Source organism: Aythya fuligula, chromosome 2, assembly GCF_009819795.1.
Source record: "Aythya fuligula isolate bAytFul2 chromosome 2, bAytFul2.pri, whole genome shotgun sequence".
NCBI classification, from domain to species: Eukaryota; Metazoa; Chordata; class Aves; order Anseriformes; family Anatidae; genus Aythya; species Aythya fuligula.
Window position 1 is genome coordinate 17852085 of NC_045560.1, and position 26856 is coordinate 17878940.

Consider the following 26856-nt stretch of genomic DNA (forward strand, 5'->3'; position numbering starts at 1 on the left):
TAGCATTCGGCATCTTTACTTACCTTTCATCACATCTAATCAGAATCACACTATCTGTACCAATACCCAAGGCTGCAGCTCCTTTCTTCACAGAAAAGTGACTCTGAAAAAATACATTTTATTATTATTTATTGGTTTTATTACTATTTCTTATCCAATTTAGTATAAAACACTACAGTCTTGCAAGCCCTTCAGCAAGATGTTCCACACAGGCAGTAATTCTAGTCATAGACTTTTTTGAAACTGATCACTGTAATTTCAGGCTTCATAAGGGGTCACTACAGTTGATTAGAGAAACAGCAACCACTCTGATCTAGACTTACTCCTAGAGAATTAAATACACAGTTGTGGCTGGTGATGGATCCAAATTTTGTCCTTGATGCGTACTTGCACTGCCTATTGCTGGTACATATTCAGCAATGTACTTGATTCTCTGAAATAAAAACTTCTCCCCTAGAGAATTCATTTGGTTTGTGGCATCAAGAGTGACGAGCTTCTGCTATATAACTTCTGGCCAAATAACATACAGAGAGAATTTAAGAGAGGGATCTTAATTGTGATCTCATGCCAGTGAAAGCTAGTAATAACTCCCATTAATAAACAGAGCTATTGCAGCTTAAAATCAGGACTGGGCTATTATATTAGTAAGACTATTAGTTAATCTGTATGTACAAGATGAAAAGTGGAAACTATATTCAGGCGTGCAAGTCAGCCTAATTTTCTCTAGATCATAGGACTTAACTCCTGTTGGTCTATAATTGTAACTAAAACCCTAGTGATTACGATAATGAAATCGTTTTGTATCAAATTATACCACCAAGAATCATATTTTCTATTAACTCAAATAGAACTGTAATGATATTGTCCAAAGCCATTTTAACTACAGATTATCAAACATCAGGAAAAAAAAAAAAAAGGAAATTATTCTTTGTACTACAGTAGTGTTAGCTCAGAAGGCTTCAACTACAGTGCAATTGTATGGAAAAAGCTGGGCTCGACGGTTGCATCTGCTTTACCTAAAGGCTTTGAAGTCAAAAGGACTTCACAACATGCTTAAAAGCTCCATATGATTATGAAAACTTTGAGAAATTAATGTCAAATCTACATCAACTTTAAGACAGAGAGGAAGAAGAGTAGAACTGCAACATGCCTTCAACTTATTAAGTAAAAAAAATCACTGTGCTTTAAAAATGACTCGGGTAATTTTCATTAGCAGCCCTGACTACTCTTGTTAAGGTTGCTCCTTATTCCATACTAGTTAAAATAGATTTATTGCTGTAATTCATTTTCCTAATAGAAAATAGAACTATTCAAAGTGCCTTAAAAAAGGAAATATGGATTTGAATGGTTTACTATGAGGAAGAAAATTAAGCCCATGTGCTCAAAGGCATCCATTGGAACATGGCCAAGCTCAGCTGCCTTGCTGAGAAGTCTCATGGCACTGCTAATAGAGCACTGGGAATAAAATGAATGTACTGCTGATATCTCAGATGCCTGAAGGCTTTTTACATGCTGAAGGGAATTCAGTGGTCAGGAACCAAAACAGGTTTAGAGATAAATTGGGAAGAAATACACAAGTTTGTGGATGGAAGGGTAATGCAATTATAATTTCTAAACAAACTTTGAATATGAAATTGCTCAGTCTCTGTACACAGGCACAGATATATGTATGCGGTTACATTTTTGTGTCTCAGGGTAACGTTGGAGGAATCACTCCAGCTGCCTGAATGGCTATAAAAGAGCCAGGATGAAACTTAATGTGAAAAAAAAAATTAGTTTTAAGAACAAAAAGGCTTTACTAATGATGACAATTATTGAACTTTGTTTCAGTGCTCCTGGGACAATGCTGAAAATTTGGGTGTATGCACAACCAAAAGCAGACATAGAAAAATATGCAGGTGTAAGAGAAAGAAAGATCTGTGGAAATAGTCCTGGTTACACAGAACGTCTGACAGATTCAGGGGGAAGAAGAACATTAAATGTAGCCCATTCTGGAATATGGGGGTTACAGACTGCTCAGCCCTGTGAGGAAGTGAGCTTGAACACTGTTGCTTATTACACAGCCATGATGGAGTTAGAGCTGAAGTCCTATGGTGGGAGAGTCAGGGCCACAAAGGGAGGATGGGACAGACTGCTTGATGCCAGTCCTGAATCAAAGACCAGGCAAGGAGAAGCAGGCAGGACCAGTTTCTCCCCTGTCCTGTGCTTGTCAGAGACAGGAGGATGTGCGGGTGGGAGTGGGATGTCATCGCGTTTTCCTTCCTCCTTCAAGCACCCTTGTGCTGCAAAAGGTTGGCTGGAATGCTACACATACATCCCCAGCATTTCTTTTCTCCCTGAAGACAAATACATTTGAAGTTCAGCGGTGAATGAGGAGGAAGAGAGTTTTAGTCAATCTTAGTGACAAAAGCATATTAATGGTCAGAAAAATTAAGAAAAAAAAAAAAAAAGTGATCTTGAGTCAGGGAAATCTTCCCTTTGTCTGAAATTTCAGGTGCTGTTAGGAGCAAGTTTGATAGCCATTTTCTCATAGTGAGCTTTGTAAAGTAAAAACACACTGCAAAGTAATTAAAGGTGCAGTAATGAAATAAGCCTGTTGGAAAAAGGAAGAACTAGTATTGCTAGAAGCTACTTTGCTACAATGCTGAAAAGTATGCCATTTTTATTTTAAATGAACAGTGTGTTAGTATACAGATGCTTCTATTTTTATAGCTTGCTTAATTATTCGCTCATCATCTGGCAGGGCTGAAGCTGTCACGAAGAAGTGTCCTCATGCTGTACACCCCAGAGCCATGGCTGGTTTTTCAGATGGCAGCACACAAAAATCCTGAGTGACACAAGCTATTTGGAGGGAGCTTGTCAGCAGCAAGATCCCAGATGCTGAGCAAGCTGAGCCACCCAGGAACCAAAACCTCTCTGAGGGCTGCAGGTTTGGTTATGGCACTCTGGTGTCCTGCAGACCTGGACCCCCAGCCTCATCCCACCAGCAGAGGAGGTGAATGTGCTTTCCTCTCCACCTCCCTTGGGCTTGAAATAATGTAGGATCTCTGAATGCAAAGGCTGGTCTTCTCTCTGTGTTTGAAGCATCTAAAAATGTGTGCCTGTTCTAGGCTAGCTCTTTGGGTTCCCTTAGTAGTGGGGAAGAAGTGGTACCTCCAGAAGGCACTGCATCCCTGAGGCTTTGGCACCAATTTTAGACCGGGATGAGTTGTCTTCTGCAGATCTATCTCTTTTTATTGGCTATAAAAAGTGCATAGACTAACTCAGATTAAATGTTTACACTTTCGGTGATTAAAGTTAAGTGACATAAATCCTACCTCTAAAGTCTCGTTGTAAGCTATAGATTTTCCTTCAGTTGCCTACAAAAAAAGTGTACCGTGTCCCACATTTTAAATACACCATTATGATATATGTTTGCTATTGTTTCCTTTAGCTACTGCTATTCAATTTTTAAACTTAGTTGCTAACATCAGGAAAGAAATTAATATATTAATGTTTCTGCACAACATTCTAATACTCTGACCTTTTGCATATTTGAAAGATGTCACTCAATAGTCCTTTACTAATCCAGCAAGACTCACAACTTGCTTTTTTCCAGTGCTGATAGTTTTATAGTGCTACCTGTGGACAAGAAACGTTGCACTGAGCTCACAAGGGTTTTGTGGGAATGTAAAAGTCAAGAAATACTGACCAGAAGAAGGGTAAGACCTACACGACTAATACCTGCTTTGAAATAGGCTGCTCCAGACTGTTGTTTTTTCTGGAGAACAGTTTTACTTTGATTTGAATGGAGTTACTTGAATTAAGTTGCTCCTCAAGTAACACCAGCTTTTTTACTGTTTCCCTCTGGCTTTGAATACCAATAAATAATAATAATAATAATAATAAAATAATCAAAACCTTTCTAGTTATTGAATATTAGGGAATGCAAAGGAAGAATGCCTGAATCCTCAAGTTTGATTTTTAATTTCCTTGTGAGGAAACAATACCACTCCCTACTTACTCTATGCGCTTAGAAGTGTATCTTATGGGTTCATAATTGATGCCACCAAATGGAAAATGGGCTCTCCAGGCCTCTCAAACCTTCCCTGGAAGCCCTGACACACTGGCCGCACTTGGATTGCTTTGAAGGTTGCCTCCAAGGAACCTGGCTAGAGAGCAACATCATGTGTCACAGCAATGCTGGGACAAAGAGATTGGCTTTCCTATCTACAGTGAAACAAAATCAGACTCTTTTGAAGTCTGTATGAAAGGGAGGTCTGTCAAACTGTCTGCTTTGGGACAGAAGTCAATTTTCATTTCCTTCTGTCTTATAGCCAGCAATCTCTGTGCTAGATTTCAGCAACTGTTCAGACAAAAAATATCCTTCTCCTGCAGCTACTAGTGTAGTTTTCTATACTCCCTGTATGTAATGGGCCTTGTCCACGAAGGGAAATCAGCGTGCAAGAAGCTGAAGCAGCTATTTATCACAAACTGCCTCCACTAATCTGATCGCTGTGGGGATGCTACACGCACTGTCCATGCAAGGGTGCTACCCTACCACCATGGTCAAGCCACTGCTCCCAGCTCTCCCCCAGATGATGAGGTCCCTGTGGCTATGTCTGTCTGTCTACAGGTCTGACTTCTTATACCTGAGTGGTCACCAGATCCTCCCACCACAGCCAGTGGCTGCTGGAGTTGTATTGCCAGTGAAGCCGCAGGCAGGAGCCTCTTCACCCCAAAAGCCATGCCAATGGGGGATGCCAGAGGAAGCAAGAGCCTCTCCATGCCCTGCTGGCTTTCTAACCGGATAAAAGGACCAAGGACTGCTTTGTAATGGGAATCTGGCTAGTTCTCTGCATCTAAACTTTTCCTCTCCACAGCCCTTTTCTCCTCAGAGTACAGTGACTTTGTCCTTTTCACCTTCCAGGGATGTTCTGATCCATGCTATTCCCAGTTACTGCCAGATGCTGTCTAGGAGAGTGCTAGTTGGAGTGGTTAAAATGCAATAGCACTTGCCTTGTAGACAAATGGATCAATTAAAATATTCTGAGAAGGCAAAAAAAAGGACATGCTCATCTGAACACTCACACCAACCTAAAGCTGATGCAACGGGGACATAGGAGGAGGCCTTAACCTTAGATTTTTCATTGTGTGTGGAACGATAGACTAAAATAGGTTTCTACAACTGGCATCCATCACTTTTACCCATCTGAGACAAGGTCTCCTGCGTCACAAGCAGTCCAGAACAGCTGCCTTGAAGGACATCACTCTGCTCCTGCACCAGTGCAGAATCAAGAATGACTGATGATGAAATGGTGAACACAGAGGACTAAATTAAGTTCTGAGTGCAAGTGTACCTCACTGCAATTATACCCGAGCCAAGCCCAGCCTAAGCAGTTATAATGTACTTCACTGTCCCTGGTGAAACAGAAATGAACAGAATCAGAGTGTAAGAGATGGCACAGTCCTACTGAACAGCCTGGGGAAAAGCTGCTTATCAGGCAGGTGCAGGGTTGGAGTAGTCACATAACCTACTTTAGGCACCCAATGTAGGTTGTGTATATCAGGAGATGGGTGTCTCTGTATGGTTAATGCACAGAAGTAGGTGAACCCCTCCTGAAGGTGATTTAGAATATCTAAATTAAGCAACATTTACGTTCCTAATTTGGATGCTCTGAGTTTCACCCCAGAGATGCCTCTCTTCACTGATTGATTGTGCAGGGAGTGAGGCTCCTAATTTAGGCACATGATGATTCCTAAATTAGGAAGGGAATTACTGAGGAGCTGCAAATTACTTCTCCCTTCCCTTCTTCTCCACTGGCAGCTGAAACCATCATGGCATCAGACTGAGGCTGGATTCTGATTCCTGTAATATTGGTGGCAACTGTGGAGTAACTTCACTCATTTATAATAACGGAAACTCTAGATTGGCAGAAATTAAAATAGAGTCTGGTCCTTGATGCTGATATTCTTGTCTGAAAACTGCTGATACTGGAATCTTTGCTTCCGACTGAAAAATCTCAAGAAAAAAATCTCAATGTTTCTAAGCAGATACAGTGACTTTAAGCTTTGTTTACTATCATGCTATGTGCAGATCATGGGGAAACGACAGTATGCCATTTAAAGACTGCTTGTTCTGTGGTCATCATCGTACAACAGCATCCAACTGTGGCAGGGAGAAAGTAGAATCAGACTGGGGAATTTGAAAGGAAGCAGAAGATCAGCATGACATGATAAATGATACAAATGCCATTCTTGTATCTTACTGTCTATTCATGTTCTGCATGACATTTTCTAACTAAAAACGGATTGTTTTGTATAGACTTCTGCAATTCCTTTAACAGTCTCTACTATTTTGAAGGTTAAACCTTGATCCCTGCCTGCTGGGTAATTAAGAGTTAAATGTTCCTGCCTTCACTTAGCTTGGTTTCTCATCTTCCCTAGAAGATGTGCTATTACATACTTTATAAAAACTTGCTTGAGGAAAGGACAAAACTGCAATTTCAGGCTACTTCTAAAATGTAACATTTCAGATGCTAGCCTGTGGATTCACTGGTATATTTGACTTTGGAATGTTTAATTTGCTAAGGGAGCTGCTTCTTCCTTGGCATGAAAACACAATTATTAAAGCTCATTTCATTATTTTGAGACTGATAGCACAATTTGGCTCATTGTTTAATATCCCAATGCTATGAATACAATGAAATTCTCTAATGATTAATAGGATTTGTTATTTTAAATAATCATGCTGAACCTTATTTGCAATACTTATTAGGTTTGTAACTTTCATATGAATAATGGATCTCTAGCTGTGCAGCGAACTTTGGAGAGTTGCTACATACTCATAGAATATTTTTTGTCCGACTGCTTTGGGGGCAATTATTCTGCAACGTGGAGCCTGCCGTTCTGTATTGTATCTCATCCTAATGCCATGAAAGGCATGCTTGGAGGGATTGCCTCCCAAGTATTTCTGATCAGTTGTTAGGACACTGAGCTCTTCTCAATTGCACAGACTGGAAACACACTCTCTGATAAGTCAAAAAAGGCAGCCAGGCAGATGTAGTCACCCAGCATGGATGGTGTCCTGCTGAGCTCAGTCATCAAAGAGTCCTGGTGGCCAAGCCCACCTTGCTGAAAAGAAATTTAGAAATGGACCATGAAGCCTGAAGACAGTTCACAGCCCTTACTGAGTACAACCCTTTTCCCCCCCGCTTCATCCTGCACGCACATTCTCCATTATAAGCTGCAAGGAGTTTTAAATGGCCCTAAAGTCCAAATAATCCCCACAATACACACAGAAACATGACTTAGCATGACAGAAAACATGGTTATTATACAAGCAAAAACCCACATTTCTCCCACATGGGCACTCCGGTCCCCTGACACCCACCTCCCTTCACCTCAGAAACCCCCATTCAGCACAACCAGTTCTTGGTGCCTGCAGCGAACCCTGGTATGCTGACGGCCTCACTCAGAGACAGACCCACAGCAAAGCCCAGTGCCCCACAGCATGCCACAGCTGCTGGTTCTACACAGAGCACTCTAATACAACTGTCTTCACATGTGTTATCACCCTCTTGCGAAGGAACAGCAGGGTCGGGTCAGCTAGAAGTACTCTGAGGCATGGGGATCTGCTGTCCCCAAGGGATCCGGGTCACTGGACAGATTCAGACTAGACATTAGGAGGAAATCCTTCACTGTAAGAATGTTGAGGAACCGGCCCAGGCTGCCCAGAGAAGCTGTGGATGCCCCATCCCTGGATGTGTTCAAGGCCAGGCTGGATGGGGCCTTGGGCAACCCGATCGAGTGGGTGGCATCCCTGCCTATGGCAGGGGGGTTGGAGTGCGATAATCTTTAAGGTCCCTTCCAACCCAAGCCATTCTATGATTCTAGGACCCAAACACCAGATAATCAGAAGCCCGATGCTGAGCTCTCACTGCTTGCTGTGGTCCTTCCCATCCACATCAGTGTTGGTAGAGACCCAAGGCAGAATAAAAAGAAGGGCAATGGTTTATAGAGCCTTCTGTCCCTGGATTCCAGCCAAAGAGAAGTCCACAGCTCATCCCTCCACTTATCGAGAAGCCAGCCCCTTCCCATTTTTTCATTCCCACTGAAGGAATAATAGAAATGAAGACAGTTGGCTACCAACTCTTTTTTAGCTATTTTCTTTGTCATGAATTCATACAAACAGGTATACCAGATAGGAAAAAAACAGAAACACATACATGTTCAGATGTGAAGGCAACCAGTCTGGGAATAGCTGCCATTCCTTTTTCTTTAACTTCTGGGAACATCTTGAAACGTGCAATCAACATAGCATACATGTTAGATATGGCACCACCTGGAGTCCACAGTAATACACTGTTACTTTTTCTATGCATTTTAATACCATTCCAGTACAAATGATAAGTCTTGCTACAGTTTTCCTCACTCTAATGTTAACGTTTCTGCCCAAGAGCAGAAATGTGGTTTCTTCATCCTGAGGTCCCTCACAGCTGGGTTGTACAATAACAGATCTACTACACCTGGGTAACAATTTATGCATAAAGCACTACTGCAAAAAAAGTGACTGGAGTTTCCTTTTATCCTATTTTTTTTTTCCCATCATTTTTCCTTTAGTCCCCAATCTTATCTTTCTATATGCCACCTACACAATAACCCCATTCCTTTCCACACATGCCACCACAAGGCAACTTCGTAGGAGGCTTCCAAGAGCGACCTAACCCATGCTCTCCCTTCCCAAAGCAGGGTGATATTTCATGCCCTGGTTCTGAAGAAACCCACACAGTGTGTCCCAATGAATACTGCCTTCTGGATAACTGAAGGGGGAGAAGGAAGAGAAAGGAAAAAGTGTCATTCCAAAATATATTTTTATTTTCATTTGTCCTGATGGGAGCGAGGGGAAAAAATCACATTTCCCTAACTCTGTCCTTAAAATCCCTGAGGTACATTTACTTAAAACACCCATTTCAAGCATCAGCTGACAGGTCTACAGTATTTTGTTTCTGTATTTAAATTATCAATGCATCCATTAAAAGCATGCTTTTCATTCTTCCTTTCTAAGATTTTTACTGAGCCTCTGTGCCTACAGTCAAGCAGCGTTTGACTACACATCGATACTGCATGAGCACTATGGGAATATAATGCAGAACCTGAGGCAGAGTCTGGGTACTTTTACATATGAACACACACAGCCACACACACACAAACATACATGTATATATAAAACCCATCAGTTTTATCCTGTATATATAGTGCATATATATACAGATCGGTTCTATATCGATGCTTATGCATATATATTTATACAAAGAGAAAGTGTATACTGATTATGGTTTTAGGCTTTTAAGTGAACAGGTCTGACTGCAACCTAACTTTCATCCATCTAAAAATAGAGTGAAGAGCATGAGGCAGACAATTCCAGAGGATGGCTCAGCTCATCCTAAGGTAGCTCTCAGCAGTAGCTGGAATGCTGTGCACTGCAGATGCATCCACCCCTCTCCCTTGAATAGACAGGAGCTGCTGTAATGGGCCCAGGGTAGATACCCAATGCTTGGACAGCCAAAGAGAGATAAAATAAAATCCATGCCCTAAACACATCAAGATATCTCTGCTGAAAGCAGTGACATTACAACATGTTATACCAGCAGACTACATGTGCTGGTAAATTTAACATAGCTTTGACTCATGCATGATTTGTATTTATCCTGCTGGAAGTATACATATTGCTTTCCAGAGCTCACAGAAATTGTGCATTGCCCTTCACTTCTACCCAGTGTCCTAGTTATGCTTTTGCAGTGAGGCCACCCCTGCTCTGGGCTTTCCCTGACCACACGGGCCTTGGTGTGAATCCAGGTGAACAGAGAAATGGCACTGCTGGTATGGGGCTCAGCACAGACCAGGGGGCTGCTTTTTCCTCCTCTCTCAAATACCTTGAGAGGTATGAGAATACTTCTACACCTCTTTTGACAAATGACAAAATGAGAAATGGAGAGATTTAGAGGAAATGGTCAGGTTCCTGTCCCTAAAACATGCAGATGTCATGCAGCAGCTACTGTTGATGATTTAGGTGACTGATCTAAGGCGTCCAGGTTGAAGAAATTTGGCCTATCTTGTCCAAAGTCACTGGCTCGGTGTCAAAAGAATCAAGACTGAAATGTTAGGTTTCCAGGTTTTCCTACTATTTATTACCTAGCCATTTTACCTTAAACTTATTAATGAGCCCACATTCTGCCTTTAATTCTGCAGCTGTGTTTACACCCACCGTTAATTGCAGGCAACAAAACACACCAACAAAATTTGGAGATCCTAATCAGGCCTTTATGTTTTGCACGTATCGATACTGTACATTTCATTGCAGAGAATGCAGAGAGCAAGAACCTTTTCTCTGTCTTCACTGGAAGCTGTGATGGTTTGAAAAGAGGAGACAGCATAAAGTGATTTTGATTATTGTCTAAGAAAGCAGAACTTGCACCCTGGGTATTGCTCCTTTTAAAGAGTGAATTAGAAACATGAACTTTCCACAAACCAGACATTACATATACATGTGCCTGCTAGAAAGCCTGTCCTGGTGTTGCTGGTGGCCCCAAAACTGCCTGCCCCAGCTCTGGCTGCCTCAGGACCTATTTTGGCTTGCATGGCTGGGAACTGGGGATACCCGCTGCTTAGTCAGATAGAAGAGAAGAAGAATTAGAGACATGAATTTATTAGCCTTTACTTTTAGCTCAGAGAACAAGCTCAGAAACACAGAAGACACATCCCCCCTTCCCCCCTGTGTTTGTTTCTCTTCCTACTGCTACATTGCTCCTGAGAGCATCGGCATTACAGCTGAATGAAGTCAGCTCCATCATCCGTCATGCCAGGTAGCATCCTAGCTCTGCAGACGTCAGACCTGGATCTCTCTCCTCCCGAGGCAGATAGCATCAGTCAGGAAATGTATCTCAAGCACAGCGTACCAGATTGGGGCAGATTTGTGCCCAGCCTCTGCCCATCCCGTCCTGCCGAGCAGCACTGCTATTGCTCTCCTCTCCCTCACTAGGTCCCTTGCCAGCCTGGCAGGGCTATCCTGGCTGAAACCTGAAAACGGAGGACCTGAATACCAGATGTACTTTGTCAGGTCAGGATAGTGACCAATCAGTGTTACATTTCAAAAAACATTGTCTTAGGAATTGGGCTCATGATACATGTTTAGATGCTGTCCTGCGTGATGGATCATGATCTCCAGATCATGGCTCTGGTCAGGACCTCTAAGCACTACAGTAGAAGCTGTCAGAGCTTTTGCTCTCACTGTTTTTTACATAAGGACTCAATGAGAAATAATGTAAACTCTCCTAGCCTTTTTCTCCACCTCTGTGGAAAGGACCAACCCAAAATTCCTGCACCACCTCCTTCATGTGCATTCAGATGCCAGAGGTCAGCAGCAAATGAGTCTTGTTTGATCTTCCACACAGCATGAACTTCATCCTTCGTGCACTTGGAGGCTCATACATCCTAGGCTGTTATCTGTAAGGTCTTTCCTTTGGCTTGACAGTCCAAATGCTCTTTTCCTCTCTAATAGGTCAATGAACATTTTTTTCCAGAAGACCTCCTTCCCCACGAACTATCAGTCTGTTCTCTTTTGACATGCCAAGATGCTCTGCCTAATGTAATTTATTTATTTATTTATTTCAGTCTGGGGAGACAGATAGGCCAAAATTTTTAGCAACAAAGTTCCAGAGTGAGATAGGAGGTGACAAAGTAAAAATGAAGAATAAGTGGAATGATTAAAAAAAATTAACAATGTAATATGTGTTAAGAGTCAATTATTTCTCCACAGTTAATTACACTAATTTTTTGCCTTATTGATGTGCCCTGAAGGAACCAGGTTTCTGAGCCTTCAAGAACTCAGGGTAACGAGCCACCCAGGTACCCCCACTGAGCCCCAAAGGCCAGCTCACATGTGGAAAGCTAAATGCAAACTGTAACATGGGTGGGATCCTACCCATCCACTCAATTTGCTTAAAGGCATGCTACATTTTTCCCTCCTCACTCCAATTCCCCCTGCAGTGATGGACAGCATTGTTGTGTTTCTTTGCTCCGTTATTAATACAATATTCCTTCTGTTTCATGTAATCCATGGAAAGTGGGGGCAAAGCAAAACTGCAAGGCAATGTCTCTTCTGATTACGTTTCCCATGTGCCATTACAGCTGCTTATAATGCAGTGCAATTTGCTCAAACAGACTCTCATAATCACATCCCTGAAATTCATAAACATGCAATACTTTATCTCAAAGAGGCCACTGGTGGTTATTAGCAAGTGTCCTCTTGAACATGCATATTTAATGATGTTTGATCTCCAACTACAGGGGATGTCACATAGCATAGTCTGAAAAATAAAGAAAGCTTGAAATATCATGTACCAGGTGAAAATATCCCATCGCCACAGCCCCCTGGCCAGCCAACCATCTCTCTCATTTTCCTTAGTGTGACATATTCCAAAAGTACAAACACTGGAGCAATTTCATAGGTGAACCTGAAATGTAGTAATGTCCATATTTAATGCTTTGAGCTACAACACTAACACATCTGTTACCAATATTACATTACATTATAGCCACAATACACTCTATCTTGCACTGGGTAGAGTTCTGTTTTACTACACTTCTGATAATCTTCTTCTGATTTCGTGTCAGATTTCTAAAAGGAAAAATGCCAAGAGCACTGGACACTCTGTTTCTACCCAGTTCAGTGAAACAAATCATGCCCACCTCCTCCAGGCTCAAGGCTTTGTCCTGAATTCAAGAGCTGCTGGCCAGAACCAGACCTTTGCCTTGCCAAAACCTATTTGCATATCTAGATGCATGCACATTAACAGTCCTGTTCATGATGACAAGACAGTTCGTAAAGCTGTTCATAAAGCAAGTGCACAAAAATGCTTCCTAGCCCCTTAGTGCAAAAAATACCAAAAACATTTTAAATTCTGCACCTCCTTTTTACAGAAAGCAATGGCTCTAAGTGCTCTGAGTATGAATTATACCTACCCCCCCATATTAATGCAACTGTTCTCTTAGCACACCTTCCATTTCACATATTTATGCATGCAAAACACTAGAATAATTTTTCTGTACATTTTGAGGGGTTAGAAAAGCCGACATCATATTTCTATGATGGAATTTCATAGAAGACAGTCTACAGAACAATGTTGAAATCTTCATGTAAATAAGTAGGGCAATCATTTAAAAAGCAGACAACAGTTTTTCTAGCACGCTTAACATTAAAGTATTCCTGTTTCCATTCAGCTATACCAGTTAATACTGTACAGTATAACTGTAAAATGATATTTAATATCATGAAAAAATTCTGCTACTTACATATTAGTGTTTGCTGCTGATGTCAGCCAGTCTGCTGCCAACCCAACCATGTCCAATCCAGTTGAAAGTTGATTAAAATATCTAGGATGCCCTGCATAAAACGGAAAACGTTATCAAAAGGCTGATGACTGACTGGAACTATTCAGTGCTGAGCAGTGTATTTACCTAAGGATTTCTATACAGAAGGAAGTGCTTTCAAGGTATGAAATAAAGCAAACAGCAAATATATATATATATATTTTGGAAAAGGCAGGATTTCTCTTCTTTCTCATTCCAAATGAAGTAAATCTGAGTAATTTCACTGAGCACAGAATAATGCATTCCGGCATCCCCCATTATTCTTTCAATGTGCCTTGAAAATGAGCTTGATGGTGCCTCACAAAAACAGCGGCTCACTCCTGGTCGTGTGTCACATGTTGTCACCGAATGGGTTTGTGCCTGGCTAGGTTTGAAAGGCACGCACGAGACACCATCTGAGGAGCTTGCCAGTACATATAACATCAGTGATGAATGGCTAATGATTATAATAGATGGGGCAAAATGAGAAAATGGAACATTTTGGTGACTGCTCTGCACATGACTCAAAGGCTGATGATTGCAGGAAGATGGCAGGGAAGGTGGCGGTACTTGTCATTTCTTCCCTGCCAAGCTGCAATTACAACAGCCTGGCTGCTTGCAATTGTGATTTTAAACAAAACCAGCATCGCTGCCACATCAGGAGGATGCACAAGAATATCCTCAATGGGCTGATTGTCCATTTATGTGGTTAATCTAATTGGCTCCAGATATTTTTCCAAAATCCCGTCAGAGATTTTTCTTAAAAATGTGTCTGGAGACATTAAAACAAGGAACAGAAACCATTAAAACTCCCCCCCTTTTTTTTCGTCTTTTTTCTAGTTGTTCCCTGCAAGCTGCTGTTAAGTGGCACAATTACCAGTACAAATTAAGGAAGGTTAACAATTATCTAAATGCTGTCTGACGTGAAGGAAAGCCTCTTCTGCCTCAAAAACACCTGTCCTGACCCGCAGACGAGGCTCTGTTATTGCCACCACAGAAAACAAAAGATAGAGCAAGATGATTGAGGAAACGCAGACCCAGAACCGAGGGAAAACTTATCTCTGGTCTCCGGTGGTCCCTTATCAGGCACAGACACGCGGCTCATGGAGCAGCACAGGGAATCACTCCCGGATCCCAGCTCCCTGCGCACAAAGGCACTGGCTGGGCTCTGGGGGCAGAGCACAGGGATGAGGGGCTGGGGGGGGGGGGAACCAAATCCAGTCCCTGCATCCTTTATCTGTGACAAACCCGGTGCTCTCTCTGGCCTGTTTGGCTGCATTTTGCCCTGAGCTGCCTCCTTCCCCCACCAGTGCCGCCTGGGGCATGTGGGCGAAGCCCTCCAGAGACCCAGCAGCAAGAGCAGGATCTGGCCCCTGCTCTCCCCTTGGGTGGGTGGCTCTGGGGCACGTGTGTGCCTTGCTACTGCCATCAAAGCCACACACAGCCACAGCCGTCCTGCACCAGGGGCTCTGCATTTCCCCCGTGATGTTCTGTTTTATCTATTTATTTATTTATTTTTGAGATTTCAGTATTTGTATCTCGGGTTCAACATCAGCCAAGCTCCTAGCTAGCTCCCAACTTCTGCCAGAAATCAGCAAGGAATTATGTGCTGAAAGCCTTTGGTGAATTTTTAGAAGACTCGAAGAGGCCAGAAAAAGACTCTTGTTTACAAAATAAATCCACCTTGAAAAGCTGCGGAACGAGAGAATTCCTATCTGCAGCCACGGCGGCATCTCAGCAGCTCTCTGTCAGCACCCAGCCCCAGGGGACACCCTCGCTGTCACTGCCTGTTTCTTCACGGAAACCTCACAGCCCACCTCACGCTTTGGGGACGAAAGGGGCTGGCTACAGGGGCGGGATGCGACAGCCTTGCCCTGGAGCACGGAGGGGGGTGCAGCGCTCTCCCTGTAGTAACAACTCCCTGTAGTAACGTCCCCTCCCTGCAGTGACATCTCCAGAGAAGGAGCTGCTGCTTGCACAGACGCCTTCCCTCAGTGCCCCGCTCTTCTGCAACGCATCCTCAGCATGCCACGGCCACAAACCCACTTCGCCAGCCTGACCCCAGTCCCAGCCGCCGGGGATTTCCATCCCTGTGGCACCCCAGTACGTGAGCGAGCTGCGGAAAATTGCGGCTTTGCTTGGCAGGCAGGCTCCGGGCAAGATGAGCTTGTGAGAGGGGCTCAAAAATCAGGGCTCGGGTGCCTCCTGCCTGAAAGGCGCTTCGTTTGTCCTGGCCGTCAGGAACAAAGCGGTGACCATGACAGACACACAGGACATGGGGGCGGTGGGAGAGCTGTGCTCCACACCGAGAGGTTTATCACATGCAATGCCTTCACACGCACCCCTGGATAAATCGTGAGGTGACGGGCCAGGGCTGTGACAGGCCAGGGCCACGCTCACACCACACCACACCACACACTGCCCTCACAAACCCGCTTCCACCACATCCCTGATGGACAGACATGGCAGGGGAAAGCGGAGAGGAGCGGGTGCCTTCCTCCTGCAGCCCCTCAGCCAGGCACCTGGCCCTCTGGCCCCTCACATCCCCACCGGGTGTCAGTGCCAGGCTGTGGGGTGCTGGCTGTGGCCCCAAGGCTAATCGAGGCAATGCGATTTCTTTTCCAGAAACCTCACCTCTCTGAGGGCATTTCAAGTGTTTTACTCTGAATAAACGGGGTTGAGTGGAAATCCGGCACATTTCGTGCCTCCCAGCCCTGCCACCCCAGCACTGCTCCTCTAGCCTGGAAAGTGCAATTTGCATCAAAACAACAACAACAAAAAATGCAAAGAAGGGAAAGTCTCGCATATTTAGGCAAGGGAACCGATAACGCTATTTTGAAGGGTCTTTTTTGGATGCAGAAAATAGCTCAGTTATGTGAAACAGGCTTTCACAAAGCAGGTTAACGAAAATTGCTCAAGAAACCCTATTCTTTGATTTCACAGATTCACAGACCCCATGTTTCACAGCGTTCAGGGAAAATGTTTCCTACACCCTGTCCAGACACATCACAAGGATCACTGGACTCATCGACTGTGTACCGGTGGATATCATTTACCCAACTATTTATTCTGGTATTTTTCAGACGTTGTGACAGCACCAGACTTGTATATCAAAAGCACCCAGCTGGATATTGCCGCCCCTAAACGAAGAGGATTACAAAGATCCACCCCAGTGGTTACTGGGATCAGTCTGTTCCCAAAAGGTGACAAAACTTGGTTTTTGTTTTCCCCGCAGCCTCGATTCACAAAGCAGCCTTTTGTCTCTCTCGGTAATTGGCACGCACTGATTTTTAGGCAATTTCTCAGCAATTCAGATTCCCACTAAGAGCTCTCAGCACCCCGCGTTATTTCCCAGTCCCGCTGTAATTGCCGCTGTGCTTTTTGTCTGCTCCTTGGCGTTTTATTTAAGGTGGCCCCAGGTGGGGACCTGGGGCTTCCCCACGCGTGGGCAGGCCCCGTGCCCCAGCTTGCCCAGGCAGGAATCAACTCACCCCCAGTGAAAAATGAACAAAAACCGGCTATTGAAACAATTCGGGGATCATTTTTATTCCTTGAGTCTGAAAAAAAAAAAACCCAACCCACCACAATATAAATCCTGCAGACGCTTCTGCCAAATTTTCCAGGTTTTATGTCCTCACGCAGGTAAGGGGAGAGAGGTGGAAAATGGCCGCTGGGCGCTCGCACTTATAGGATGCTTATTGAGATTTTGGAATTTTGGCCGCTAAATGGGGTGGTCCTGGTCTCTTGTGCCCTCCCTGAAGGGATGCCCCAGCCACCCCTGTGCTCGGCATCGCCATGTCTGAGAGGAGCAGACCCGGTCCCAGCCCCTACCAAGCAAAATGGACAAAAAAGGACGGAGGGAAGTTGCGAAGGTGGCTGACAAATGCCACGCTCGACAGCCCCAACACACGGAGGAATTATTTTAAATTAGAAAGGGTGTGTGAGGCTGCACCGACCACCACCGCCACGGGGCTGCGAGGGCTTTACATCGTTTAGGAAAGCGATCCCTGTCCCTAATAGAAACTGCCTGCAGCTGGCAAAATACAGGGGCTGCTCGCATCTCTGATGCTTCACGATAAAATGAAACGACGCCTTTAATCACTGGATGAGACCATACCGGGTAGAAAAGGAGGGCGGCTATTACCTGTTTTAATTGCATACTTCAGGGTTGTCCTGCAGTTCAATAAAATTTCTTCCAAGGTTTGTGGCTGGTCTGCCAGTTCCCAGTTATATTCTTGGAGCAGCTCGTTTGGGTAGTGGAAATCAATAACTTTTGTTGATCTATCAAAACTTTTCACCACATACTGAAGTAAAATGTCCACAACGTCTTGGAGGAAAGACATCGTTGTTATTTCTCCGTTGCATGCTGGCAGAAGGTCTGGGAACGGAGAAAGGAAAAGTTAACTTCGTTTTATGACCTTACACACAGATACTGGGCACAGGCTTCTCACGTTTATGTCTGGGAAATCTTTTCTCTGTGTTCAGTAAAAGTGGATTTTATTTTTATTTAGTAAGCAATTTGGTAAGATCATATTTTAAGGATCGTTTTCAGAGATTTAGTTAGATTTTCATTTCCTACTAAAACAGCAATTTTTGCCTGCAGTATATTTCAGACCAATTTTTATGACTATGAAAGAGAGCAGGTAAACAAGAAAAAAAGGGAAAACGATCAGAAAAAAAAAAAAAAAAAAAAAAAAAAAAAAAGGAAAAACAAGGACTGGAAAATAAATGTTACAAGAAGCACTCGAAAACCTGTCATTTGCCTTGCAAAAATAAAAGACCTTCCTCGCGAGTGCCCAGCGTAAGGCTTGGCAGGGAACTTGTTGATGACCAAACGCCTTTTTCGGGGGCGATGCCGGGCAGCCCAGCAGCACGCACCCGGTACCGCTCAACGGGGCTGAGCGGTGCCCTCAAAGCCCTGCTTGGGGCAGCTGAGGGTACCCGGGGGCTGCAGCACAAGCGAAAAGGGGAAAGACAAAAATAAATACCCCCAGCTGAAGTCAAGCGGTGCGAGCCTGCTTCTCCCTCCTCGCCGCCACCCTTAATCGCATCCCAGGCGCTCCAACGGGAAGGTCGCTGCTGTCGCTGCCCCGTATAAAAAAGCGACCTGCAGGCTCCAGCACGCCGGGGGGCTAATTTATTTTATGCTGTTTTTTTTAATTTATTTTTTTAATTTTCATTTTTTTTCGGGATTTTTTTTTTTCTTTATTTCTAGCGGGTTTGGCGGGGCTCGGGGCCGGGGCTGGGCGCTCCACGGAGCCTCCTCGCCCCGTCGGGTCCCCCCGGCCGCGGCACTTCCCCGCTCGCAGCATCCTTTTTTTTTGGGGACTTTTTCGGTCTTTTTCAGAGCCGCGCCGCCGCCCCGGGAGCTCCGTTACCTGTTGAGTGCAGGAAGGCGTAATTCACGTCGGCTTTCTGGCAGCCGCAGGGTTTTTTGTCGCAGGTGCAGACCGGCCGCGGCTCCGCTGCCCCGGGGGCTGCCTTGGCGCCGGTTTCCACGGGTTTCTCGGCGTCCCCGTAGAGCAAAGCTTGACAGCGACACGGACACACACGGGCTCAGCACCGCGGCCCCAGCCCCCGGTCCCGTCTTCTCCCCCCCCCCCTTCCAATTCCCCGGCTCGAGGGGCGCATCCCGCGGCCGCCCCCAGCCCCCCTGCCGCCGGGGGCCGCCCTGCCCTTACCGCACAGCTTGTTCCCCAGGCCTCCTGTCAACTTCTGCGCCGCTTGGCACCAGGCTCTCGCTGCAAGACAAAACGCGGCCGACAGCCGTGGGGACGGGGGGCGACGAGCCCGGCACCCGCCTCTCCTTCCCCGGGACCCCCCACCCACCCCCTACCTCGGAGCCCCGGTGGCCGCCGTCGGGGCCGCCCGGTGCCCCCCTACCTGTGCCGGGGCTCTCGGCCGCCGCGGAGCCCTCGTCGGCCCCGAAGGGCCAGAAGCCGGAGCCGGGGCTGGCCATGGCGCAGGGGATGGGAAGGGAAGGGAAGCGGAGCGGCGAGCTGCAAGCCCCGGCGGTCCGAGCGGGTGTGCCTGGGGAGGGTGAGCTGAGTGTGTGCTCGTGGAAATGTGCGTGCAAAATGTGTGCGGCTGCGCCGGGCGGCGGAGGGGCGGGGGCGCCCCGGGCACGCGTGGGTGGGAGCAGCGCCCGTGGGCGCCCCCGGGGCCGCGCCGCGGAGCTGCCGCCGCGATCGTGACCCGCAGGCGCCGCCCGCTGCCGCCCCCCGGCTCGCAGCGAGGGGGGAAGCCGCGGAGCCCCCACCCCGGGGCTGGCACCGACGGCACGGGGGAGAGCAGCCCGACGGCGGCTGTGTCCCCCTCCCACCCCCTCGCAGCGGGCTGTGCCGAGCAAAAGAGGGGAAGGTTTTATTTACCCGTCCCGATTTGACTCTGAGACCCCCCCCTGGAGCTTCGGGGGAGGCTTCCCCTATGGCGTGAGATGGAAAGCGCTGAGAAATTGCGCCCCTTTTTCCTCTCCCCATCGGCAGGGCTGCGAGCAGGGCGTTGCCAGGGCGGGGAGGGGGCTGCCCCACCGGGGGCCCCGTCGGGCCGGGCTACGGGTGGCGGTGTCCCCGCTGCTCCCCTCTCCTGGTGTTCCCTCTCCTGGCGGAGCTGTCGGCAGCCCCGAGGGCTCCCCGGGCCTCCCTGCGGCCTGGGGAGGCTGCACCGGGGGAAGGAGGAGAAGCCCTGCTCCCCTCGCCTCCCCGACGTCGATTTTGGAGGCACCCGGAGCTCCCCTGGGGGCTGCAGGAGCCGTGCCCACCGTGGCTGCTTTTCCTCCCACAGATTTCAAGTGTTGAGCCCACAGATTTTGAGCCCTGATCCCAGGAGGAAGGCAGGGGAGGCTGTACCAGGCCAATATGGTGCCCTGCAGCGAGCCCTCGTCACCCAGAGCCCACAGCCAAGCCCTGGGGGCTGCCACAGCTGAGGGCATCTCTGAGGGCATCGACTTTAGGGAGATGGAGAAGGGCACTTGAGCTTCCCATGGCAAGAGGCCACTGCGAGGTCTTCCCCACCTCGCCCTGTTGTTCCCCAGTCCCCTATTTCGTCACTTCTGGGTGGAATTCAGACACAGCCAACCACATCACACTGCCTTGTGCCTTTTTATTTACGGTTTTAATAATACATGAGAAAGCAACTTTAAAATAGATTTCAAAATTTAAACAATTTATCACAAATTTTACATTGCAGCAAAGTTTAACCCAGTGCCGTGGCCTCATAGCTTCTTCGAGACTGGGAAGTAATTGCTACCTGTCCCTGGGGCAAGGTCAAGTGTCTGGGTGGGGGAAAACAAAAACCCAATCTCTGTGACTTGCTGCTGCTAATTGTAATATTCAGGAGAGCTAAGCAAGAGAGCAGGATCAGGCCTTTATACGGGCTTCATGAAATTTGCCTTCTCTTGTTTTGCAGCTGGGAACGTGCAATTATGAATCCTGAAAGGAAGCACAGCAATTATCTGCGTGGTTTCTGTGAAATAAGGTCTTTTGAATAAGGAATCGGGGGAAATTTTGAACGCAGTGGCTATTGCTTTTATTTCTATTTAATTTCTAGTGGAACTGATTAAGAATGATCATTACATTTAGGCAGCAATCAACCAGAGAGCGTCTTTCTATTTCTTTCTTGGCACCCCAGAGATTAAGATTCCTAAAAAATCTAATGCAAAGCAGAACAAAGCAACACGATTTAGAAGTTCATCGTTTAGTCACAAAGCACAGAGGCAGAGGACAGGGCTGGATATACTTCCCATAAATAGATGTCTCCAACATAAAAATTATACACACAATATTGACCTTTAAAACTGGCTACTGGCTTTACAGTTAAGTCAATAATGAAATAAACTGCTATAGTATGCTATCCAATTAATCAATTCATTTGTTTCATTACAGGGACACCACATTACAGTTCATCCTCAAATTTAGGCATTGTAAACCTAAAATAAACAGAAATTCCCCTATGGTGTTCTTGTAATTTTTTATTCATGTAAAACCATTTATTAGAAAAAATAACTAAGGTTTTCTGAAGGTGCATATGGAAATTTGAATGCTTAACTTGGAAACTGTAAAATAAATGATCTATTTTAATTGGGTAAGACTGATGAAATGCACAAAGGAAAGTGATATGCACTGAGAAAAGTAACCTTGATTTAAGCTGCTTATGTTTAGTAATTTTAAGATGTAGCAGTAGTATCTGAAGAAAAACCTGTTTTTTAATTATTTTTTAAAGTATATGGTACGTGACTGACAGTGTCCCTTTGCAACGGTGATGGGCTGTAAACTACAGTAATTCGTATTCACATGAACACACACGTAAACTTGAAACATCGCAGATTAAAAAAAAAAGATGCTCATGGTATAAAATGATAAAAAAGATTATGCTAATAAAAGCCAAATGGCAGCAGCAACAGCAGCAGCAGCAGCTAGAACTGCTGGATAAGGCGCCGGCGCTGCGAGGTCTTCCGCAGCAGTCTTCTGTAGTCATAGGGATTATCTTTGGGTTTACTCTCTTCCAGGGGGCTTTCGGCAACCCTTGACCTAGAGATTAAGCACAGAAGTGTTTCAGAAATTAAAATAAAAACATTTACCTTGGCAAACATTCCTAATCGACTGCTTAACCTCCACCTCAGGACAGGAAAAAAGAAAAAAAGAAAAAAAAATCAACCGACTTTGCAAGGCCTCATCTCCCCGTGCTGCATCAAGCAGGCACCTTAGAACAAACACATTATCCGGAGAGCAGACGAACACAGGAGAACAACATGTTCTTCTACGAAGGGGACATAATAAAAGGACATAAAAACACTGAGAACACGTGGGTGCTTTGCAGCAGTTTTTGCCTACTGGCTTTGAACCAGTTTTTCAGCTGGTGTAGGTTTGTCTGGCCTGTGTTTAACCTGCCTGTTGAGCTCATTGTAAGTGTCCATTTCGTCTTATTATTATTATTTTTTTTTTTTCAGATGGCAAGCCAGCTTGGGAAGCCAACTCTGACAGGCTGGAATGGTGGCCTAACACCAGGTGTTGCCATGAAGTAAGATTAAAAATAAAACTCAGCTATTTATTAAGGAGATTAGTCTGAAATAACTACACAAATATATACTACAACTGTGCCGCACCGCTGGTCCTACACCAGTGTTAAAGGTAGACAGCCAAAAAAACTTTCAATGATTCATTTCTCCAGATCTAATTGACTGCATAGTTTTTACATCCAGGTGGCCCCATTCAAGAGATACTGAAGTGCAGAAATGTGTATCAATTGAATTTAAGACAAAGATAAATCTGCCCTCAAAAGGAGTGTAAATTTAAGAGTTACACTGATTTTTTTTTTTTTTTTCCATTTTGGCTATTTAGGATGTAATCAGACAGCATGCAGCACAAGGTCTGAATTTCCTTTCAGTGAGCTCAGTGGCAAAATTCTCATTCATCTTACCAGACCTCATACAATTCTGCAGCTTTCTAAACAAAGGGTTAAAGATTGGAGTAATTAACAACCCCAGAAATGCAACATTTTCCAAGAGATGTGAACTGTGCGGTAATTCCCTGATATTACTATTAGGTTTAATTCCATGCCTTCACAACACCTTTCTAAAACTAATTGAGATGCCACATGAAAAATGCCAAAAAGTGAAATAAGTAACAGGCACAAAATGCTCTACAAACATTTTTGCTGATATGTGTTCAAATCTCAGTAATCATCTTAGACTTGGTGTTTTCCTTAGGCTTTTACTTAGATCATTTCCAGGTTTTTCTTATATATATGAAGACAGAAGGAGATATATAAATATATATAACTGTGTATATGCGATGTGTGCCTGTGTATTGATGAAACAATACGAATTTCCTTTGCCCAGCAGAGGTCACCCTCTATGAAGTCTATGTGGGAAGAGAAGAGGTAGAGCAGACCTTCCCTTCAGAGTTTTTTCCTGACTGTCCACCTTGGTGGTGCCCACCACAGGCTGTAAACACACATGGTGCTCCAGGAGAGCAGGAGGAGGCAGTCAAGCAGGTGTCTTACCCGCAGAAAGCAGGCAGAAAATTCGGCACACATCTAACCTGCTTAAAGCTGGACTGAGTCAGAAATAAACTCCTAGATTCTGCTATAGTTGAATTCAATTTTAGATCAAAGATTTACAGCAGGAGCTCTGTCCATCTCATCTGGAGTTTGGGAAGCCAAAACTGGCAGGCCGAAGACAAATCATGCTACTGTTTGTCAAGTTTTCAGCTCCACATATTCCATGCTAATTTGGCAAGATTCCATGAATTAAAAAATAGATTTATGTCTAATGTGAAAGTGTAATTTTATTTATTTATTTTTAATTTGCAGACAGGTATATATGCATATGCATTTTTTCTCAGTGAGTATATACAACCTTTATTTTTCCTTTTATTACTTTGTATGACTTACCGTTCAGTAGCTCTTAAAGTTGAAATCCTGCGCTCAGCTGGATGTCTCTTCTTTTTTGTGATAGAGCTGCTGTCCTTTGAGGTGGAATCAGGAGATGAAATTTCATGGTAATAGACATCTAAGTCTAGCACTTTGCTCAGACTGTCAGTAAATAAATAAATACTCCAAGTTAACAACTTGACTTTTCAACATTAGATTCAACATTAAAAGTAACACAAACAAATACCATTTTTGGTTGTTTATGTGTTGAGGGTCTAAGGAAAAAAATATATAAACACAAGAAATCTGTCTTTGGAATGTGGCTGCTGTGTGATGCAGATATGTAGAATTTTGCAATGCTAAAGACTTTTAGATGTTTATAAAGCAAACATATATAACTGAAAGAGCATGGCTTTGCCACTATACTCAGTAGAGAGGTATCTTTATGGTACAGTTCACCTGGCCTATTTTGGATTTTTCCTTTAGGAAGATATCAAATATTTTCATAAAGATGCCTTTTTTTAGTAATCAATTGCCTTTTTTTTAGAAATCAAGTAACTCCTTGATTTCTGTTGGTGTGCTTGACTAATACAGAGTCAGCACATGAAAGTAGATGCAGTCATGAAACTGTTTAACTAGATTTAAGATGAGTGAAACCAAACTGAGGCCAGATGGAAGAAACACTAGATGATGATGATGATGATTGTTTGCTAAACATAAGATGACTGTAGATGTGGATTATTTTCAAGACCCAAATGGTATCAGAAGAGCTGTAACTTAGAACTGACTTGGATATTAAGTGAGCCCTTGAAGTAGTGGCACAATCAAGGACAATTTAAACTGTGGTTTAATGATGCTAGATGCAGTGAGCACATCTTATGGGCATGTAATATCATGTCAGCTTCATTGAAGATACGTGTTTTTAGATATGGAGCTTGATTCTGCAACCTCAGCCAAGGATAGCACTAACAGCCCATTCATACAGTGCTCAAGTATCTTGCATCTATGAGGAGGCCAACATAGCATTACACAGGGTCACTGGGGAACAGCAAAAAGCTTATGTATAGAAACACAAACAATAAAGAGCTAAGATATAAGTCAGAAGCTGTGCACAACATCTACAGCACACGTGAGGATCTAAAATACAGGAAGGCAGAATATATGATTCTATGATTCCATATGTATTGCTTCGTTTATTTCTACAGAAATCTATCAAAACAGGTTAGTTACACTGAAGAAAGGTTTCTGGCTGACATTTCAATATCTACTCTTTGCCTGTTATTAATGTATTACTGTTATATCTTACTGTTTCCATTTTTATCATCTATTTCCAAACAGTCATATATTTTTAGGAGAGAAAATTAACAGCCTTTGTATTTTTGCTACCAAAAAAAGAAGTGGTTGCTCATTTACTTTGACTGGAATTTTAAGCACCTTCAATTATTTTCTGTGTCAGAACTATCTTTGATGTGGACCTTATCTTAACTTATTATTGTGCTTGTGTTGCCATGGTAAAGGGCCATGCTGCAGTAAAACTGAACAACTGAATTCCATAATGGATTTTTGTTGCTGAAAATTGCATGTTTAACTTTGTATATGATGCCCTTCCTGTGAATCACCAAATCACCATGCTTTTTTAATGCTTTATTTTCCTAGTTGAAGTGCAGCTAGGAACTATTTCTAGAGAATTAAAATGACAATAGTGAAATAATGAAAAAATTACCTTTCTTTTCTTGGTTTCCGTTTTTCATCTTGCATTGATTTCTAAAAAAAAAAGCACAAAATTATTTAAAAAATACTGTAAGGAAATTTTATGCAAAGATATGACTCATCAACATGCTAGGTAGGAAAGTGTTGCATATTTTTTTGTTTAATGAAAATACAGAGAACTTAATTTGTTGAGCCACAGAGAAGTGTGCTGGCAAATTCTCTTTTCAGACTCTGTGACTATACATGTCACTGGGAATGTGTTGAAATGCTGTGGAAAAAAAAAAAAGCTAAAGTAATTGCGATTAGAACAACAATAATAAAAAGTAAAACTTCCATGTATCTGTAGCTGTTTTAATGACGTTCACGACACTATCTCCCTGAAGCAGGTTTACCTGGATGCCATGAGAATTTCCATGTATACAGGCAACACGGAGGGAGAAGGCATAATCCTGTTCTCATTAATGCCAATCCAGCGTCACAAGTTTTAGTAGGATAAAATTGACAAAGGCCCATTTAATAAAAAGTATGCTGGGTGGCAAAATCATCTTTAGGATATGAGACATCCAGAAATGCAGAGGAGGGAGACTGATAAGGAATGTGAGTAATTTCTTATCTCTCATAGATTTCTGTTCTTACACTCAGGAGGAGTATTATGTTGCAGCATCTAAAGCGCGACGTAAGCAGTATTTTTAAGTGCAGATGGTCTTAAATTTGGTATTATTTTGGCCTTGATTATGTTTCTCTCAAACCAGTGAACACTTACTAGAATTTATGCATTGTAACACTGTAAGGCCATGAGAAACAGGAATCCTGGTGGACATGCACCTCAGTCTGCAGGCAGATGTGCAAGACATATAATTTCAAAATGACAGACTGATTTAAAGTAATAACCACCCAAATAAGCTTTTAGTGGCTTGTATGAACAAAGGCCTGTTGTCAGGCTTCATTTACACCGGTGTACCACTTTAGTTCATTTGATGTGCATAAAGATGAGTGAGAACGGAAGCTGTCTAATCAACATCTATAATGTGGTGTGAGAGAAATACCTGTTTTTGCAGAAGGGGACCATAAACAAAGGATTTTTTTTTTTTTTTTAAATGCATTCATAGTGCATTCCATAATCTGGGTAATCTGGGCTTGATAATGTGTGAATAGCAGTTGATCACAAGATTTTTTGTAAGACAGAAAAGCCATGAAAGCTGGGAAAAAATGACTACTCTCCAGTATTCTAAGTCAGAGGTCAATGACTTTTCCAATGTTCAAGAACAGAACTGATAGGTCCATTTTATAAATTTCAGTGTAGTATAAATTTATTCTGACTCTCCCCTACCAGTGAATTTCATGTCAGGAAGACAGGCTTCTCTTTTTCGCACCCTCGCGAAAAAT

At 44.0% G+C, this 26856-nt stretch overlaps 2 protein-coding genes across 2 annotated transcripts in view; both read right to left on the bottom strand.

Annotated features, from left to right (window-relative positions):
- Positions 1–19348, bottom strand: part of GAD2 (glutamate decarboxylase 2) — a 35695-nt gene extending 16347 nt beyond the window's left edge. Inside the window, exons 1-8 of the mRNA XM_032182080.1 lie at positions 19273–19348; positions 19071–19130; positions 18768–18917; positions 17534–17767; positions 13333–13423; positions 12382–12494; positions 8208–8323; positions 24–103 (exon numbers count right to left, since the gene is read on the bottom strand). Coding sequence (XP_032037971.1) covers positions 24–103; positions 8208–8323; positions 12382–12494; positions 13333–13423; positions 17534–17767; positions 18768–18917; positions 19071–19130; positions 19273–19348 — 920 coding nt within the window. The remainder of the gene's footprint in view (positions 1–23; positions 104–8207; positions 8324–12381; positions 12495–13332; positions 13424–17533; positions 17768–18767; positions 18918–19070; positions 19131–19272) is intronic.
- Positions 19349–21802: 2454 nt separating this feature from the next.
- Positions 21803–26856, bottom strand: part of MYO3A (myosin IIIA) — a 108986-nt gene continuing 103932 nt past the window's right edge. The window contains exons 33-35 of the mRNA XM_032182655.1: positions 25484–25524; positions 23782–23922; positions 21803–21917 (exon numbers count right to left, since the gene is read on the bottom strand). Coding sequence (XP_032038546.1) covers positions 21803–21917; positions 23782–23922; positions 25484–25524 — 297 coding nt within the window. The remainder of the gene's footprint in view (positions 21918–23781; positions 23923–25483; positions 25525–26856) is intronic.